At 31.6% G+C, this 17,843-nt stretch overlaps 1 protein-coding gene across 1 annotated transcript; it reads left to right on the forward strand.

Annotated features, from left to right (window-relative positions):
* Positions 1 to 1,261: 1,261 nt before the first annotated feature.
* Positions 1,262 to 16,981, forward strand: LOC106055689 (sterile alpha motif domain-containing protein 9-like). Its single transcript, XM_056012406.1, has 8 exons — positions 1,262 to 1,358; positions 4,586 to 4,691; positions 5,044 to 5,162; positions 5,563 to 5,663; positions 6,229 to 6,457; positions 7,827 to 7,972; positions 10,445 to 15,084; positions 16,866 to 16,981. Exons 2-8 carry the CDS (start codon positions 4,599 to 4,601, stop codon positions 16,938 to 16,940), a joined length of 5,403 nt encoding a protein of 1,800 aa, XP_055868381.1. The 5' UTR covers positions 1,262 to 1,358; positions 4,586 to 4,598; the 3' UTR covers positions 16,941 to 16,981.
* The last annotated feature ends 862 nt before the right edge of the window (positions 16,982 to 17,843 follow it).

The following is a 17,843-nucleotide window of genomic DNA, read 5'->3' on the forward strand; positions in this document are numbered from 1 at the left end:
TCATAAATCTAGTCAATCTAATCTAGATCTAAGATACCAGATCTAGACCTAGTATATCTTATACTTATATCTACAATGTCTACACTTAGACTCTACTCATCTAGAATCTATTCTAGATCTAGTATCTAGGCCTAGTATTTTCAAGGCCAAGCCCATAAGTTAAGTATAACTTAGTAAAAGTCATAAGTCTAAGGCCCAAGGCAAGAAAGGCATTCTATCTATATGATTCTTAGATTCTATTAATTATAATTATTTTCTATATTTATTATAATTTTAATCTAGATCTAGAGTCTAGATCTAGTTAAAAGAAGTTATCATCTAGCTATGATTATAATTAGATTTAATTAGATCTAGATCTATGTCAATTTATGATTTATAAATTAAAATTTAATTAGTCTACAAATTAGATCTATAATCTACATTTGTGCAGTCATTTGAGCAATCAATAGATTATTACTTATCACTTAAGGTAGATCTGGCTGAAGAATCTATACTTATAATCTAGATCTAGAATTCCAGAGAACATTTTCATTACGAAGATGTTTTATTGTTTACACCTGACTACAGTAAAAAATAGGCCAAATTAGTGCACTGTAGTCACGTGACTGTAATTAGAAACTTATTTTGTTTTCGCAATGTAGATACTACATGCAGGACAGAAATGCTATTATTAAAAATCCTTGGGCCTAGAGATTTCAAATCTTATGTAGAAGTAACAGAAAAATGCATATACTACACACAAAAATAATGATAGAACAAAATGTGTCAATTTGTTCATTCAAAGATGTGTACGTAAATGCAAAAATTCAAGGTCAGTCACATTGGCCGCCATATTAACATTAATGAACTTTGGGTACCTCACATAAATGAAGAGAAAAAAAAAACCTTGGACATACAAAGCAATGTAGATGATTTAGAACTATGTTAAAATGGATTATCTACACGAAATACAATATTTTTTTGTAAATGAAGCAATACGAGTCTTGTAATAGTTCTGCAAATAATAACTATTTTTATCACTCAAGTTCAACCCCAAAAAAATTTACATTAAATTATTATTTTTTTTTTTTTTTAGTTTTTTAATTTAAAAATGTATATTTTAAACCTAAAAAATCGATATGGATTCCTAAATAACATTTTTTATTTACTAATTAAGCAAAAAGTCATTGTCACTAATTTTCAAAGTAAAAAAAAATTAAAAATGGCCGCTCAGGTTTCCCGCAATTGTAAAACTGTCAACATCCGGGAATTTCGCATAGCTATTGAAAGTGAAACCAAATAATTTCAATCATCAATCTATGAGCTTAGATTATGAAGCAAAAATGCAAAATCGTCCAAAATCTAAATGATTTTACAGAGTAAGTGACACGAACGCTTGGTATATCTATTCTATATATAGACTATACTATTAGTATTATAAATTATGATAGATAGTCTAAGATAGGTAGGCTATATATAATAATATATTTATATTTTTGATTTAATTTATATACTTTTTTTTTAAATATTATTTAACACTCCTAAACACATAGTATCATACATATAGCCTAGGGATTATGTTACACTTTGTTTTGCGATGGTATGCACCGGCACCTTTTTGAAAAAAAAATTACTTTTCTTGTACATTTTAAGTTAATTTAACGTATATTATTAATTTTTAGTAGTTAAAAGTTAGACAAAAACTACTGAGTACCGGCACCTAATCACTGAGTATCGGCACCTATTTTTTTTTTTTTTTTTTTACTAAAAAAGTGCAGCACTGGTTACACCTAACTATCCAAAAGTCACTTATAGGTGGCAAAGGTGGTCAAAAAGTAGGATACAAAGCCTCACAATTTACAAAGGAGGACAAAAAAATATACAAAGTAAGCTTTAAATTTTAAAGATGGACTTGGATCTAGATATCTATTTCATTAAACCTGTGGCATTTTATATCTCGAGAGACAATTTTTTCCATTTGCAACTTCTTGTGTGACTAAAGATTCAAGGCCTATCCTTGATACACAGATGCAGTCACAGGTTGGGCATATGTAATCACCAGGCACCATTGCATTTCCCCCCTTCTTTCTGTACAGTAAATTAAGCAACTTTACCCTTTTCTTCAAATTGTGAAACAAGGCATATTTTATTTCTCATTTTTTTCTGTTGTGCATTTATCAGTGACAATGTGCAACACTGGCAACATGTCTGGGAATACAAAAGTACTGAATTTGAGAAGCTCTGAGAAAAAAGTTTCATTACAACAAATTTATGTAACACATAGCACTGTTCATGATGAAGCTTATCAAAAAAACTTGTTATCTTTCTGTCCTGCAAAGGATTTCAAATTTCAGTACTGTTCAATTGAACATTGATGTCATCAGTACCACTTTCCTTAAGATACTGTTCCATTTTTTTTCAAATATTCAATGTAGATTGAATATTTCATAAATGCCCTGCCTTTGTCTTCGTAGCTTTCGTCCCACAGTTTTTCAGAAGTTCTTTTACCTTCAATGAAAGAAAACTTTCACTTTTCCTGTTTTGCAGAATTTGCTTTTGTTGAAATTAAGTTACTGCAAACCTCCAGAGGTTTCTTTCTTTTCATTGGCTGTAATTGTTACCTGACACACTATGCTGGCATCAGCGAATGCAGAAAGCTCAAATAAACTTCTGACAAATAGTTCTCAACAGAATTTTTCATTAACATTTGTGGCTGTAGGATGTCTTGAATATGCTGGAAATAGCAGGAACATCCTGTCATTTACCAGGAATAAGCTGAGCTTTCTAGTTTTGCTGTGGTTTAGTAACTGCTGATAATTCCATAAATTGACTCAGTATAAAAAGAAAAAAAGTTGAACACCTTCAGCACAATAGTTTCCGCATCTACTAGCAGCAAATCTACTCCTTGTTGCATACACTTATGAAGAATGTGAGTTAGATATCCAATGCCAACAAGTGGCTTTTTAAGCTCAATTTTTAACTGACTGTTAAGTCAGAGTATCACTTTGTCAATAACTTATTAAGCCTATTGTCTTCTTTTTTGTCCTCTTTTCTGCATTGTCATTTTTATGTTGGAAGGTTCAGATTTAGTCCTGTATCTGAGATGAAGTGCACAGTGGTTTCCAGATCTGGTAGCTCTCTAGCTTTCATATAGTTTTCTTCAATATGATTGTTTTGTGGCGAGTGTCTTGTTTGGACCTCTCAAAATTGTAGGCAGCTTTGAAGGACATGGTGGGCATTATGGGTGACACTCCACAAAGATAAAATGTATCTATTCGCAATTTCGATCTTCTTCTCATTATGTTGTGTCTGGTTCGGAGGCGAAAAGTAATATTTTAGTTGTGTCTGGATAGCTTGTAGTTGGCATAATTTTTTCTTGAAATTTGGATGTGAGCTGGTCCATTTTTGGTTTATTCTATTCTCTATTGTTTTCTTAATTTTTCCAAATAGAGAGCAGTTTTTGTTATTCATTCTCCCATAATTGGCCCTTTAGTCACCTTTTTAATTTTCCTTCCATTTCAATGTGTGCTGAGGTCCATTGGAGAATACTTTTTACAAAGCTTTTATCAACTCACTCTGTCTGTCTGTGTGGTAAGTTTGTACAGGTTATTTCTCCGACACCCATTCTTTGATCATGCTGAAATTTTGCAGTTATTTCTTTTACCTGACAACACAAGAATTAATAAAAACAATTAACCAATAATGACCAATTAGTTAATTGACTATTGGTAATTAATTATTTTGTTTGGTATCTCGAACAAGAGAAAGAAATTGTACTTGACTGAAGTGGTGGTATAAGTTGAATTATTCCTCTTTATAGATCACCACTCTAAATCGAAATAAACAATATATATCTATACAAGCTTCTCATTAACAGAGTGGTTAGCACATCAGCCCGAAGATTTCAAATTTAAATTCCCAATTATTTGTTTTATATGATTTAGAAAACCAGTTACTGTAAAATCCACCCAGATATCCCTTTCTTTCTTTCCCCTTCCTCCATTTTCCCAAATGGTCCAAATAAGTGATAGAATCGTAGCTAAAAGTATGAAATAGCACTAAACAAAAACAATTGGTAAAAATATTAATCACACAGATTTATTTACATGACTGATCCAAACTAATTGATACAATTACACTTTGTATAAGCTTTGTTGTGTTTTTTTTTAAAAGTATTTTTATGTTTTTCTTGTTTGCCATTGTTGAGATTTACAAAAGCTCTCCTGATGAGCTGTTTTACATAGAAAGTATCAGAGTTTTCAGGCTTTAAAGAATGATTTAGTTTGAAATTACTCTCTTACTGTTTACTTCATCCAAGATATCTGCCCAGAAAAGGACAGCTGGAAATAGTCCTTGAAAATCTCTTCTGGAGTCTTTTCAGAGCTACCACAAAAAGCTTCAACGGCTGTCACCACATAGTTTTAGTTTAGTGCTTCTCAACCTTTTTTTTTCTAATGCTTCCCCTGACTAGGCAGCCAGCATGTGAAGGACATGAAATGCAAACAGGTTTAAATCATTTAAGTAATTTAGAAACACTCATTTATGGAACTTTTGTTAGCCATGCTTAAATTGTGCTAATTTAATCTTTATTTTATCATTTTTCTAGAAGCTAAATCAAAATGAAAGCAACTCACTGGGAAATTATTCAGAAAAACTGGACAACTTTATTGAATGATGTTCAGGCTGAAGACATTTCAAACATTCTGTTTGAGGTATTAATAAATTATATTAAAAGCATATAGAGAAAGTCTTTGACAAAAAATTTAGGGCAAAAACCTTTATTAGATTTTTTAGGCCATTATTGCTGTGATAATTGGTAATTAATTTTTTTATAGTAATCTGGCTGTTAGAGGTATTTAGGCATAGTTCATTATTGACCATGACGGTGTTAAATTTGAAAAAGTCATAACTTTGTTGTACAGTGTAGTCTTCTGATTTTAGGAAGTCTTTATTTACATGTTGTATATATTGTACTTACTCTACTGTATTCTATTGTATTGCATTGTATTACAAATATAAACATATACGTGTATGTTATGGTACTTTGCATTATTTTTGTTCTAGAATAAAGTTTTTTCTCATGAGGACAATGAGAATATTACCAAAGGAAAAACCACTTGCAAAAAAATGGAGAAACTTTTGCAAATTTTGAGAAACAAGCCAGCACCTGTGAATGCTTTTGAGTAATTATAACATTATTTTTTAACTGTAATCTGTGCAGGTAAAAATTTACTTTAAAGTGAGCCGAATATAACAGAAAGTGGTATGAAAATAAAATAAACATATTATGATGTAGTTTACTCATTACGTAGAAACATGAATCAAAACTTGTGCACATCTCATGCAGCTGCTTTGGACATTTTTTTTTTTATTATTTTTTTTGTTTTTGTGATGGTTAAAGAAGAAAATTGAGTTAAGGAGGGTTTAGGGTTCTAGTGAATATTTTTTATTTTGCTTTACCAGGGTTTTTTTTTTTTTTTCTAGTAAAAATTCAAGGGGATCTTGTTCATAGAAAAATGACTATTATTACTTATTTTTTTCTAGACCTTTATTAAACTTCTATTCTTCTTTTTTAATTACTAGAAAATTTTTAGAAGCTCTTAAAAAAGATGATTGCTACAGTCATATTGTTGAGGCTTTGGAAAAGACTCCAGTAACATCCAACTCTCAATTCGTAACTAAAGGTAATTTCTTAGTGATATGAGAATAAAATATAAATTGCCTGGTTGTCCTGGTTATTTTAAATGGTCTAACTCAATGATTCTCAAACTTTTACTGATGGCGCCCCCCACCCCCATGCATGCATTGATAATTACAATAAAAATAGAAACATTTTTCCCCTTGAAAAATAAATTGACAAGTTCCACACCCCCCCTTGCGAAAATGTTATGCCCTCTTTGAGAGGACAAGGTTGGTGTGCCCCACAGTTTGAGAAACATTGCCCTAACTTCTAAATTCAGTAACTTAAAATTAGTGACTTTTAAGCAATGATTTCCATGTTAGTAGTCCCAACTATGATAATTATTGTTCAAGCCTGAGTGTAAGTAAAATAATTTCCCCTCAAAGACTAAAAAAGGAATTTTCATTGTTTTCTTTGTCTTTTATCTGTGCTTTGAGTGTATATGTAGGCGTTTGTTGGTAATTGAAAGTAAAATAGTAGTTGATATTTAAGACTAAAGTCCATCAGGAAGATTTGAACCAGTACAATATTTATGCCCATAAAATTTTGCTAACATTTTAATTTTCAAGGAGATCCAACAGAATTAGAAGAGCCTGTGCGTAAAGTTCTTTTACGACACTATGTAAACCAGCCTGGAAAAACTAAATTGATAGACATCATTGAAACACTTCAACAAAATGTAAAATGTCATGGTGGATATAACTGGAAAAAAGAAAAGTTGTCTGATTTTATTGGCCAAGTCTTTGCAACAGTAACTGTCATACCAGAGCTTGTGCCATCATGTAAAAAAAAAGTGTTGTATCCTTTAAACAAGTTTTTCTTTTCCATCTTTCCTTTTTTACCTTTTGATTATGGAGCAATAACTAGTTTTTGACAAGCTACAGTCTAAAGCATTTTTATTGTAGTAGAGAAAGTTAAGGTCAAACATAATTTAGAAGAAAATCTATTTCTTTTTACAAAATTTAAATCTAGTAAGTTTTATTATGCTCATCTTTGTTATCATTCTATTGTACAGTTTGTTATACTGCTAGGCATTATTTAGTTTAGTGACATATTCTTCAGCTCAAAAGATTAAACCCATATTAGAAGGTTGGAGAAATGGGGTTCTGGACAGGGATTGGGCAGTTCTCTCTCACTGACAATTTATTTACTGTGTACTCCCAGGGGAGCATAGGGCTGTAATCACACCTCTTCACCGAATTATTTCTGAGCAGCTTTCATCTGCTCCTAGGTCATTTCATTATTCTAGGTTTTGCTGAAGACTGACATTATCCAGGTTGCCAAAGAGGAACTTTCTTGGCCAACTTCTAGTTGGCTTGATGTAATTGCAGTTAGCAATAAGCCATAGTTTAGTGATGTAAGGTTGCTAGCCTTACATCACCTGTCCTCCTTTATCTGGGCTTGGGACAGGTAAGATACTCCCATAGGATGTACACAATTGGACAGTAGGAATTGCTAAAGAAAACAAATATCCCCTACAATAAATGTTACCTGGTCACTTCCCTTTGGTTATAGCAATCTTGAAACTGACAGAGAGCAAGACTGGCTCACTAATTGTTGGACTACTGAAACGTCATAGAGCCATCTGAGGACATTTATTGACCATTATTATTATTGTTCACTTACTAGAGACTACTACTAGAGTAGACTAGGTCTAGAGTCTAGATCTGAGTAGTAGATCTAGTGACTAGTCCTATTATTATAATCTATCTATAATTATATTAATTCAATAGTCTGCTCTAGAATATATTTTGAAAAAGTAGAAGAGTTCTCTTCATGGCATTTTGGTGCATCCCATGATAAGTATCATTTAAAATTGTTGGACAGCTAGATTTAGATAAGTTTATCATCTGAATCGCTATCAATAACGTATCCAGCCATGTCTATTTTTATTTACATTTTCTCAGTCCATTACAATACGTCACTTCCGGTTTCGGCCATTGAAGCTGATTTTCAAATCTCGTTATTTTTTACACTTTCAAATTACTTTTTCTAATATAAATACGCTTTTCTAAAATCTAAAAATTTTAGGAACTAACTTTGATGCTATCTACTGTCTGAATCAATCGCTATCTCAATTTCGAAAAAAACCTCTTCAGTTGGTCTTTAATGTTTGGATTAATTTATTTAAACTATTCATGAAGATGCCCTTAATAACTTTTAAAAGATTTGTCAAAGATTTGATTACAGTGGAACAATTTAATAAGACTGTTGATGTGAAAAAAGATACCGCAAATGTACAGATAGAACAAAAGCCTAATACATTAAAAGATGTAACAGAAAAAGAGACAATATCAACTCTAGAATCTGCAGGTAACGTAGTTTAAAAAGTACAGCTAAACCTGTAAGTGAAAATTAACATTTTCCTAATGATTAAAGATACAAAGTTAGTTATAAAATAAGTGTCAAAAATTGTATATCAATCATTTAAAGAGCCAGTGTAAAGAATACAAGCGATGTTTTATTGTGTCCATATGTGTGTTAACTTGATTGAACACAAAAACATTTTCATTGGTTTATTGTTCAGGAAAAATACAAACATAAGGGACTGTATGTGTTTGATTTGTGCTGCAATTCCCAGATACATTAAGATAAAAATAATATCTCATGCAGAAAAAAAAATTCAAAGTTTGCTGTTTACATTTGGTAGTCCAACATTTTTTAATTCGACACTCTCAGTAATCTGACTTGCTGACGAGTATGCATCACATACGTACCTCATCTTTTTTCATTTGTTTCTTGCTGTGTTAAATGTTGCCATGTTTTCAAGTGTCTTTCTGTGATTACTATTTGATTGTTCATCTGCCTTTTGTTAATGTTGAAGTTTTGTTACTTCTTTATGATAGCAAGCAAAATTGCAGAATGTAAGCATGAAACATTATCTCATCCTATAAAAAAAAAGGGAAATTATTAACAGGTATGACTGCATTGAAACTCCCACTGCTATTTATTTGATTTATAGCATCACTGATGCCATCAGGTGACCTACTGTTTATGACATTTTGGAAAATCAGGACAAAATTAAACATTTTGTTAAAATAGATTTAAGATGAAAACAAAAGAATCAAGAGTCAATGTATATATATATATATATATATAATATATATATATATATATATATATATATATAGGCCTATCTAATATATAAAGTAGAATGTGAGGCGTATGTATGTATAATGTAGGCTTATGTCCCCGGCCCCGTATAGAAATCAAAACCGTTTGACCAATCTTGATAAAACTTGGCAGAAATGTTAATTCCTTGGGTACTAACTTAGACCGTAGTGTATGTATTGTGGCCCTAAAACAAACTAAAGACCCTCAAAAAAAAAAAAAGACCAACTCTATTACAGCTATAGTATTTTATGGATCTAGGCCATGTTTACAATGTTGACATGAGAAAAGATCGAAAGGATTTAGATCTAGATCTAATTTTAAAAACTAAACTTTGCACTTATTTTTTTTTTTTTGACACATGAAAATACAAAATATAGTCTATTGATTTCATTATTTAATAAAATTAACCTTCAAATTTGTTTTTTCAAAAGCATTTTTTTATTAATTTGTTATTTATTTCTGCGAATTTAAATATCCCGATGCACATTCTTTCATTACACATTACCGAATGGTTACACGTTAACACATCTCTCTACTGAGTCTATTCCTAGGTCTAAAACACTTATTCAACTCTAAGATGATAAAACTTCTTTTCGCAAAGATAGTTATCTTATCTTATCTTATATATAATACAGACGTTACTTCAAAAAAGAAGATGATTACGTCCTACGCGTCATGCATTCAGTCATGCATATTAACCAATGACTTAAATTCTGCCAAGTCACTGGTTTTCCTGGTTAGCTCAGGCAACCCATTCCATGCTCTAATAGCACTAGGGAAGAAGGAGTATTTGTATAAATTTGTCCTAGCATATGGGACGAGGAATGTGCCTTTATCTTTGTGTCTTTCAGAGTATTTTATTAAATTTTGTTTTTGTATTTGAAGATTCAGGTTCAGTGTTTTATGCTTTAACACATGAACATACTAATTATAGTCCATTCATTTCATATTTTGATCAAATTAACATTCAAATTTGTTTTTGTAACGCATTTTTAATACTTTCGTTCGCTGTTCGCTAAAGCTGTGTAGCCGTGTTGAGATAGGCCTATATTCATTCATGAAAAAAGGTCACATATGTGCAGAGCAAAGCCTTCACACAGTACAGAATGATTTCTATAAAAGCCAATTTTTAAAGCTAGATTAGTCTAGATCTAGATCTATGTCTACCTCAAGATCTACTTTATACTTAAATACATGAACATACAAAATTAAGTCTATTCATTTCAAATTTTAATCAAATATATGTAGGCCTACAAGCAAATGTTTTAATTTGAAAAAATATGGATTTAAGTAGATTAGCTATTTTGATTTGATAGCTTAATCATTCATACTATTTTTTACATTATTACATTACGCTTTATTTATTACATTATTATTTCGTTTAATTGTTTTTTAAAACACTCTCAGTGACTATATCGACAGTAATACAATAATATAAAGACCAGCGGGTCGCAGGTAAAATATGTCTAGTATGTATATTTAATTGATGACATTAATAAATCATTACTATCTTACTTTTCTTTATACTATAACAAAGTTTTAACAGAGCAAAGTTTGAAACTATTTTAATAAATTACTGTGTTTTTTTTTTGTTTTTTTTTATGTATTAATGCTTTGCCTTTAATTTTATTATGTGATTTTTTTAAAAAAGACAATATTTTTTAATTGCAGATTCTTTGAAAATCTCAAAATATGACCCAGAAGAATTAAAAAATTTTTTGAGAAGCTATTTTGAAAAAAAACGCATTAAGTCAGATATACCAACTGTCTTTGAGGAGCAACAGATAACAGGAGAAATATTTATTTCTTTGACTGACAGTAACATCAAGGAAATCTGTCCATCAGCATCTTATGGAGCTTTGTCAATCTTAAGAAATCTGATTTCAACACTTAATTCAGAAGATCCAACTCATCAATTATCGCTGGATCAAAATATTAATCTAAACAGTGTACCTGAAAAACACAGGGACTTCAATACCGATGTACATGACAATTTTAACTACATACAGGGACGGATAATTGATATCAAGAAATCTCAAGTAAAAAGAAAATTGTTGCCACTTCCCTATTTTTGTTTACTGGAAGAGGCTGATTTTCAGGAATCTGAAGAGTCAGCTTTACAAATGTTGTCTTCTAAAGTCATACAGTTCACTTCAGCTTGTCTCAACAATAGTCAGGATGGTACTGTTTACTTTGGAATAGATCCTGAAACTGGTTTTATTAAAGGCCTTCCTGTTCAAAAAGAGGAGGTCATTAATAGTTTGAGCTATTATATTGACAGAGCTTTTCCAGAAGTAAATTTAAAACATCTTGTTAATGCTACCACGAGACCACCTGCTTTTATACCAGTGTTTGATTCAAGCTTCAATAGCACTGGAAAGTTTGTTATAGAGGTAGATGTAGTGGCAACAAGTGGATGTGTTCAAAACACTAAAGTAAGAACTAAGTTAAAAAATCTTTCATACCTGCCTGCGTCAGCTAAGAAGAGTAGAAAATGTGGTTATTTTACGTTTGATGAGCATGGAGATCCAACATTGGTTTACCATGATAAGCTTGATGAGTTTTTCACTCAAGTTGAAATAGCAGCAAAATTAAGAAAAGCTGAGGAAGAAACTGTGCAATTAAATCGGCCAGAAAATCGAAGACAAAAGCTGCTCAACCTTCTAACAGGTGGCAGAGAGAAACTTGATGATGTCATTTACCCATTTATATTGCTGAGTACTGTGGATGCTAAAATGGACAAAAACTATATTTTAAAAAACATGATGTTCATTAAACACTTAGACACTGATGTCATATTTGATTTTGACTCAACTGGCTCTTCAAAAGGAATTTATCATTGTTATAATACCCTTCTTGGGGAACTAATGACAGTTCTTACATTGGATAACTTTTCCAATCCGGAAAATAGTAAATTTATTGACAACATAGATACTGATAAAATTCCTTGGGTTTTTTGTAATGGCTATGAACCTTCTTCTATTAAGCCTCTAAGTCCAACAGAATGGAACAAACAGATTCGAGCAGCTTTTCAGAAAGCATTAAAACACTTTGAAAAAAATCGAAGTGCAGACCGTATATTGATTATAATATGTCTCTTTTCTAAAGATTATGAAACAATGCTGGAAGGTTGTGAAGAAGTCCTAACGTCATTTCCCAACCAATGGGTAGTTTATGCTGAAACAGAACATATTGCCAAAATGTGGAAAAAGGAAATGATTCAAAGAAAAAAAGTGGATGAGAAAGATGCATCAGACAGGTTTGTAGTTGGCATGACATGGGAACAGATCAATGATACCATTGAACAGGTCACAACTCATGCTGATGCGCATGGTTGTATACTTCCTCAGGCTGTTGGATCCTTTACCAAACCTATTCCAGAAAAAAAATTGAAAAGTTGGTGTGACATTGAACTTCTGTCCTCATCTGACCCAGAAGTTAGTGAAGATATAAGTAAAAAAGTCTTGGAAAAATTTTATAAAGGTGAGTCCGTCGATTGGCTGAACTTTTGGTTTGAAGGTCAAGTATTACAAAGGTCACATCATATAAAACTGTCAAATCTAGTCAAAGAAGCATTGACTGAAGAAGCAGAAAGCAAAGTGTCTACAGTTATAATCTTTCACCATCCTGGTTCAGGAGCAACAACTTCTGCTAAATTTGTTCTTTGGGAATTGCGTAAGCAGTACCGTTGTTGTGTGACAAGAAGAATAACAGAAGATACCATTCAACAGTTGATAGAAATAAGGAATTTTAATGAACCAAGCTCATCCCCAAAGCCTGTTTTAATTTTAGTTGATAATGAAGATGAAGACAAATACAGACAACTAAAACAAAATTTGGAACTTAAGTGTAAACATTTAAATAGAGAGAACTCAGACATCAGTAAAGTATTTTTCACAATGCTGTTTTGTATAAGGAAAGCTTCTCTACCTCAGCAAATATTGGACCATCAGATGTTGTTAGAACAAAAATTAACTAAACAAGAACAAAAAATCTTTGGTAAGAAACACAAACAACTAACTTCAGAATATGAGAAAAACAAAGAAAACATTGACCCAAAATATTTGATCTCATTTAACATACTCAAAAATGATTTTAGGCCAGAGTATATTCATAAATCTGTTAAAGACTTTATTAAAGGTGTCAAGGATGAAAAAGAAAGAACTTTACTGTCTTATATAGCACTTCTTAATAAATTTGATCCACAATTTAGATCTATCCCTGTTTCTTGTTTTGATGCAGTTTTTAGGAATAGATTTGAAATCAACATAAAGGCACCAGAAACATTAAAAAGAGGTACTAATTGGGAGGCTAATTTGAGTCAAGCAGTTCAGGTGTTATTGTCTATATCACCACAAAAAAAAACTGGGGCAAGTGATGCAAGGATATCACTTCGAGTGCTTCACAGGCTTGTAGCTGACAGTCTGCTTGATAACTTGATCACAGATAAAAATAGCCTAAGTGACATAATGCTGAGTCTTATCAATAGCATAATATTTGACCATGACACAGAAGATTTTATGCATCTTGAAAATATTGTTCGGGACATCATGAAAAGAAGGGAATTCAATCAAAATGATGGAAAGAAAGAAATGTTTTCACCATTCATTACTCAAGTTAACAAAGACAGTGGTGATGAAGTGTCCATTAAGCTTTTATGTGACTTTTTTGAAAGAAACCTTGACCCTTTTATAGCTCAACAAATTGCAAGGTTTTATTATTATCTGAAAAACTGGGACAAAGCAGAATCATATGCTCAAAAAGCAACAGAATTAAAGCCAAAATGTGCATTTCTTTGGGATACTTTTGGACAAGTATACAAAGCACAACTTATGGATGAAACTGAAAAAACTAAAAGAACAATGGATATAAATAAAAGACATGAAAATAACTTTGTTAAAAGACTTATTATTTTAGCAAAAAAAGCTATTTTTTATTTTAAAAAAGTACAAGAATTAACAGAAGAAAATCCTTTTGACATAAATGAAAATAATGTAGCTGGGTATTTTGGAGAATTAAAAACACAAATTATGTTCCTTCGTTTATTAGAGAGGTGTCAGTGTTTCAAAAATCGCAACCATTTGATGAAATGTTTAGCAAACAAAGATTTCAGTGAAAATTGTTTCAGATTTCTAAATTCAGATGAAAAGGCTTTTCTTAGTGAGCTGGAAGACAACTGCATGAATACCCTTCGAGTGTTAGATGAACAATACTTGCAAGTTCGAGAGGATGCTCAGTTTGATGTTGCTGTTTATTCTGGAACATTTGGCAGAGAGCTGCAAACTTTAGTTTCATTAATGTTTAAATTTCATGATTATTTTGGTGCCCCTAAAGATTTCTCATATATAAAAAAGTTGCCTGAACCTAAAGCCAGTTTGCACAGATGGAGAATAGCTTTAAAACACGGAGCCATGTCACTTAATCTTCTTCTTCGCTTCCGTGCAGAGGCCATAGAGAATGATGTCGATAGTGACACTCAATTAGGCAAAAATTTGAAAACCATTTACAACATAATGTTACCTAATCTAGCCTCTGAATGCTGTGAGTTTGATTATCTTTTGGCAATGCTTAATGCAGTCACATTAATAGTTGTGCAGGGGCTTACGACAAGTATTTGTGAAAACCTTTCCTATTCCCAAGTCTTAGATTGGACAAAAAAATTATTGGAATGCAAACAGCCTAATGAAAAAAGGCCTTATGTAGAGCCATACATGTACTTTGTTATGTTTCATTTTCCCTCAGAAAAGAGGAATGCTTTTTTAACATGCACTTTAAAGAAATTAGAAGAAACATGTGAAAAGTGGCGAAAAGCTTATGCTGAAAAGTTCAGAGATGCAGAAGCTAAGACATTATTTTATCTAGCAAAAAATAATCTTCTTATGGACCTTGTCCATTCTGATACATTTCCTATGGATGGACGAGATAACTGGGACCACCCAGAAATGAGAAAATATCTGGTTTTATATTCTGGAACTGTTGAAATTGGAGGTAAAAAAGTGAGTGTAAAAATCACTAAGGATAACAATACACTATATTTAACTATCCCCACATCATATACTGTGAAAAAAAGTCTTTGGCAGAAAGAAACCTACTTTTTCATTGGTTTCAGTTTCTCTGGCCCCAAAGCATATGGTATTCCTCAGGAACCTCCTGATGATGTTGTGCAAGATGTTCCAATGTCTGGAAAATATCTCATGAAAGAGAAAAGTTCAAGTTTCAGAGCTTTAAATTATGACCATCAAAGAAACTTTCCACAACTTAGTGGTGTGAGTAAGATAATTAACCTCAAAAGAAAATTGGACACTAATCAGGTAAAAACACTAATAGCACATTGTAATCCTTTATGTTGTTTATTACTATTGGCTGCCTGGTGGTGTGGTATGGGCTCTGGACTGTCATCTTAATAGTCCTGGGATGCTGGAATGTTGGAATATAGGGCTAGGATGTATTAATCTTCGTTTCTGAAAAAACATTAGAAACATGTAACTAATAGTGCCTTAACATCAAGTGAACTTAAAAAGTTTTCTAGATAAAAAAAAAATCCTTAGTATAACTGTTGGGTATTTTTTTTTTCTAATTCACACACCTTAAAAATAAATACTGTCAATGCTTATTTTTTTCAAACATTGTATTAATCTTAAGAGTATCTGTGAGCCTATAAAAATAATGCCTAGCACATTCAATTAGAATAAATATTACTGCAATGGGAAGCAATCATTTTGGTGCTAAAAACTGTTAGGTTTGATGACATGCCTCATGTTACAAGAGGGGATGTGCTTTATCTTCTTCTTCTTATATAATACAGACGTTACTTTTATTCCCCTGCATCAAATCCATAGAACAATCATTTAAAGAAGAACTGCTGTTGCTTGTGAGCTTAAATCATTAAGAAAATAAATTTACAACCAAATTCTCTAACAAAACAATCTACGCATACTATATTATATTAAATAAATATATTTCACCTTCACCTATCCCTTAAATCTATTTGACTCTTGGGGCACCACACAAGATTTGTCGACTGTCTTTCTCCATTCTTCTGTCTTTTTACCTGGATAGAAGCTCTTTCAATGGAAAACCTGTCAATTCTTTTATTTGGTCTTCCCATTGCTGTCTCTGTCTGCCTCTTCTTCTTTTTTCCTGGTAGTGTTTCTCTGAAGGAAGTTTTTTGCAAGCCCGAAGACTTAATAATATGGCCATAGTGTTTTAGTTTGAATTTTTTTTATAGTAGTTAGGTAATCAAGGAATCCAATCGATTGGAAATATATTTACTGATGGCTTTCTTTTTTTTTTTTTTTTTTTTTTTGCCAAGCTACGTTTTTAAATTACTACCAGTATCATATTTATTTGCCCTAGCTTTGGGGAGGGGGGGGAGTAAGTTGGAACAGAACATTTCTTAAATTTACAGAAATGTGTAGGGTCTCAGACTTAATCAAGATCCTTAAAAATGAATTTCTATTGGGTATTTTCACAATAACTTATAAACACAGTAGTCTACTCCTTGTTTACATTTTGATTTTTAAGATCAAATTTACATTCTTTTAGCCATTAAATACATTAATGTAGACAAAGAAGAAAAAGTGATGTGGAGAAATGTGAGGGATAGGGAAACCTTAAGATAAATGCAAGAAAAGAAAAAGAGTTAGATTGGCTGTAATTTTTTAACTAGATGAAATAAAGGTTAAGTATGCTAAACTGGAACATAACTGTTCCCAACTAAATGTCCTGCTTTATTACCACTAGCTACTTGCCCAGTTCTTTTTTATTGTTATTAGTTTTGCTGTAATAAAACGAATATCAAATACTTCTTCTATTATTTCCCAACTGGTGTCCATTTCTTTTAGGGCTTCCATGAAGGTGTGATGCCATTTTATATGAGGAAAGCTCTGTTAATGATTTGCTCTATTTGGCCTCTGTGTTATTGCTGTCTTTGGGAAGCATGTTTCATTTTGTCCAAAGACATGTCCCATTAGCTTAATGTGATATTCAATTAAGAGATCAATTTTTTATATAATATTTTTGTGTTAATGTTCTTGGTTTTCAATTTAAAGATGTTGCTTCTTTAACAAAGATTATTTCTTTTTTTTTAAAGGAACTAAATGATGATGAGTTGCAAGATGCTTGGGAAGATCATGTTACTGATGCCTTAATGGACTGGCATGATTGACTCATACTTAGAAAAATTAGTCACAAGGTGTTACAGAAAATAAAGAAAAAAAATTAAAAAATTGCAACATCTTAGATTTTACATTAGCAAGATGTATACATTTTTTATGCTTTTGAAATTTTGTTATACCTCATTTGGCATAAATGTCCAGTTGCTAAAAGGTTTTAAGAAATACATGTATAAAATAGTTTAATATTTTTTTAGAAATAATATTCCATATTTTATAATTATACTGTACTATTTACACTTTTTAAAAATTATATTATTTTTGCACTACAAACAGAAAGATATTTCACTATAGTGCTGGTTCATGTTCATTCCTTATTTAATATTTTATCGATTGCATTAATGATCATGCATTATCACTTTTAATAAGTCATTGTATAAAAAATATTTTTTTAGAAGCTTATTAATGCATTCCAAAATATTTGTGACTTACTGGTACTTGATAGACAATTTCTCTGTGCCATGGCAGTTTTATTTATACTTTTTAATCATTCCTTTAATATTACTTTATTGTAACTGATTTTTAAAAGATTACTTTGATACATTTGCCTTCTTATTGATTTGATCAACATTTGTACTTTTAGCTAATAACCCAAACATCACCTTCACCTTTCCCTTAGTCTGTTGAACGTTGGAGAACAAGAACTATTGATCAACTCCATTGCTCTGTTTTTTGCCTTGGATAGGATTTCTTTCAATGACAGACCTGTCCATTCTTTTAAGTTGCCTTCTCATCGCTTTCTCTGTCTGCCTCTTCTTCTTTTCCTGGTATTGCTCCCTGAAATAAGGTCTTTGCTAGCCCTGGGGACATGTTGAATGGTGTAGAGTGCATATCCTTTTTATCCCTTAAGCCTTTTATAGAATATATTCCTTATATACATTAGAGAAAAGACTGTA

This window comes from Biomphalaria glabrata, chromosome 15 (assembly GCF_947242115.1).
Source record: "Biomphalaria glabrata chromosome 15, xgBioGlab47.1, whole genome shotgun sequence".
Classification (NCBI taxonomy): domain Eukaryota; kingdom Metazoa; phylum Mollusca; class Gastropoda; family Planorbidae; genus Biomphalaria; species Biomphalaria glabrata.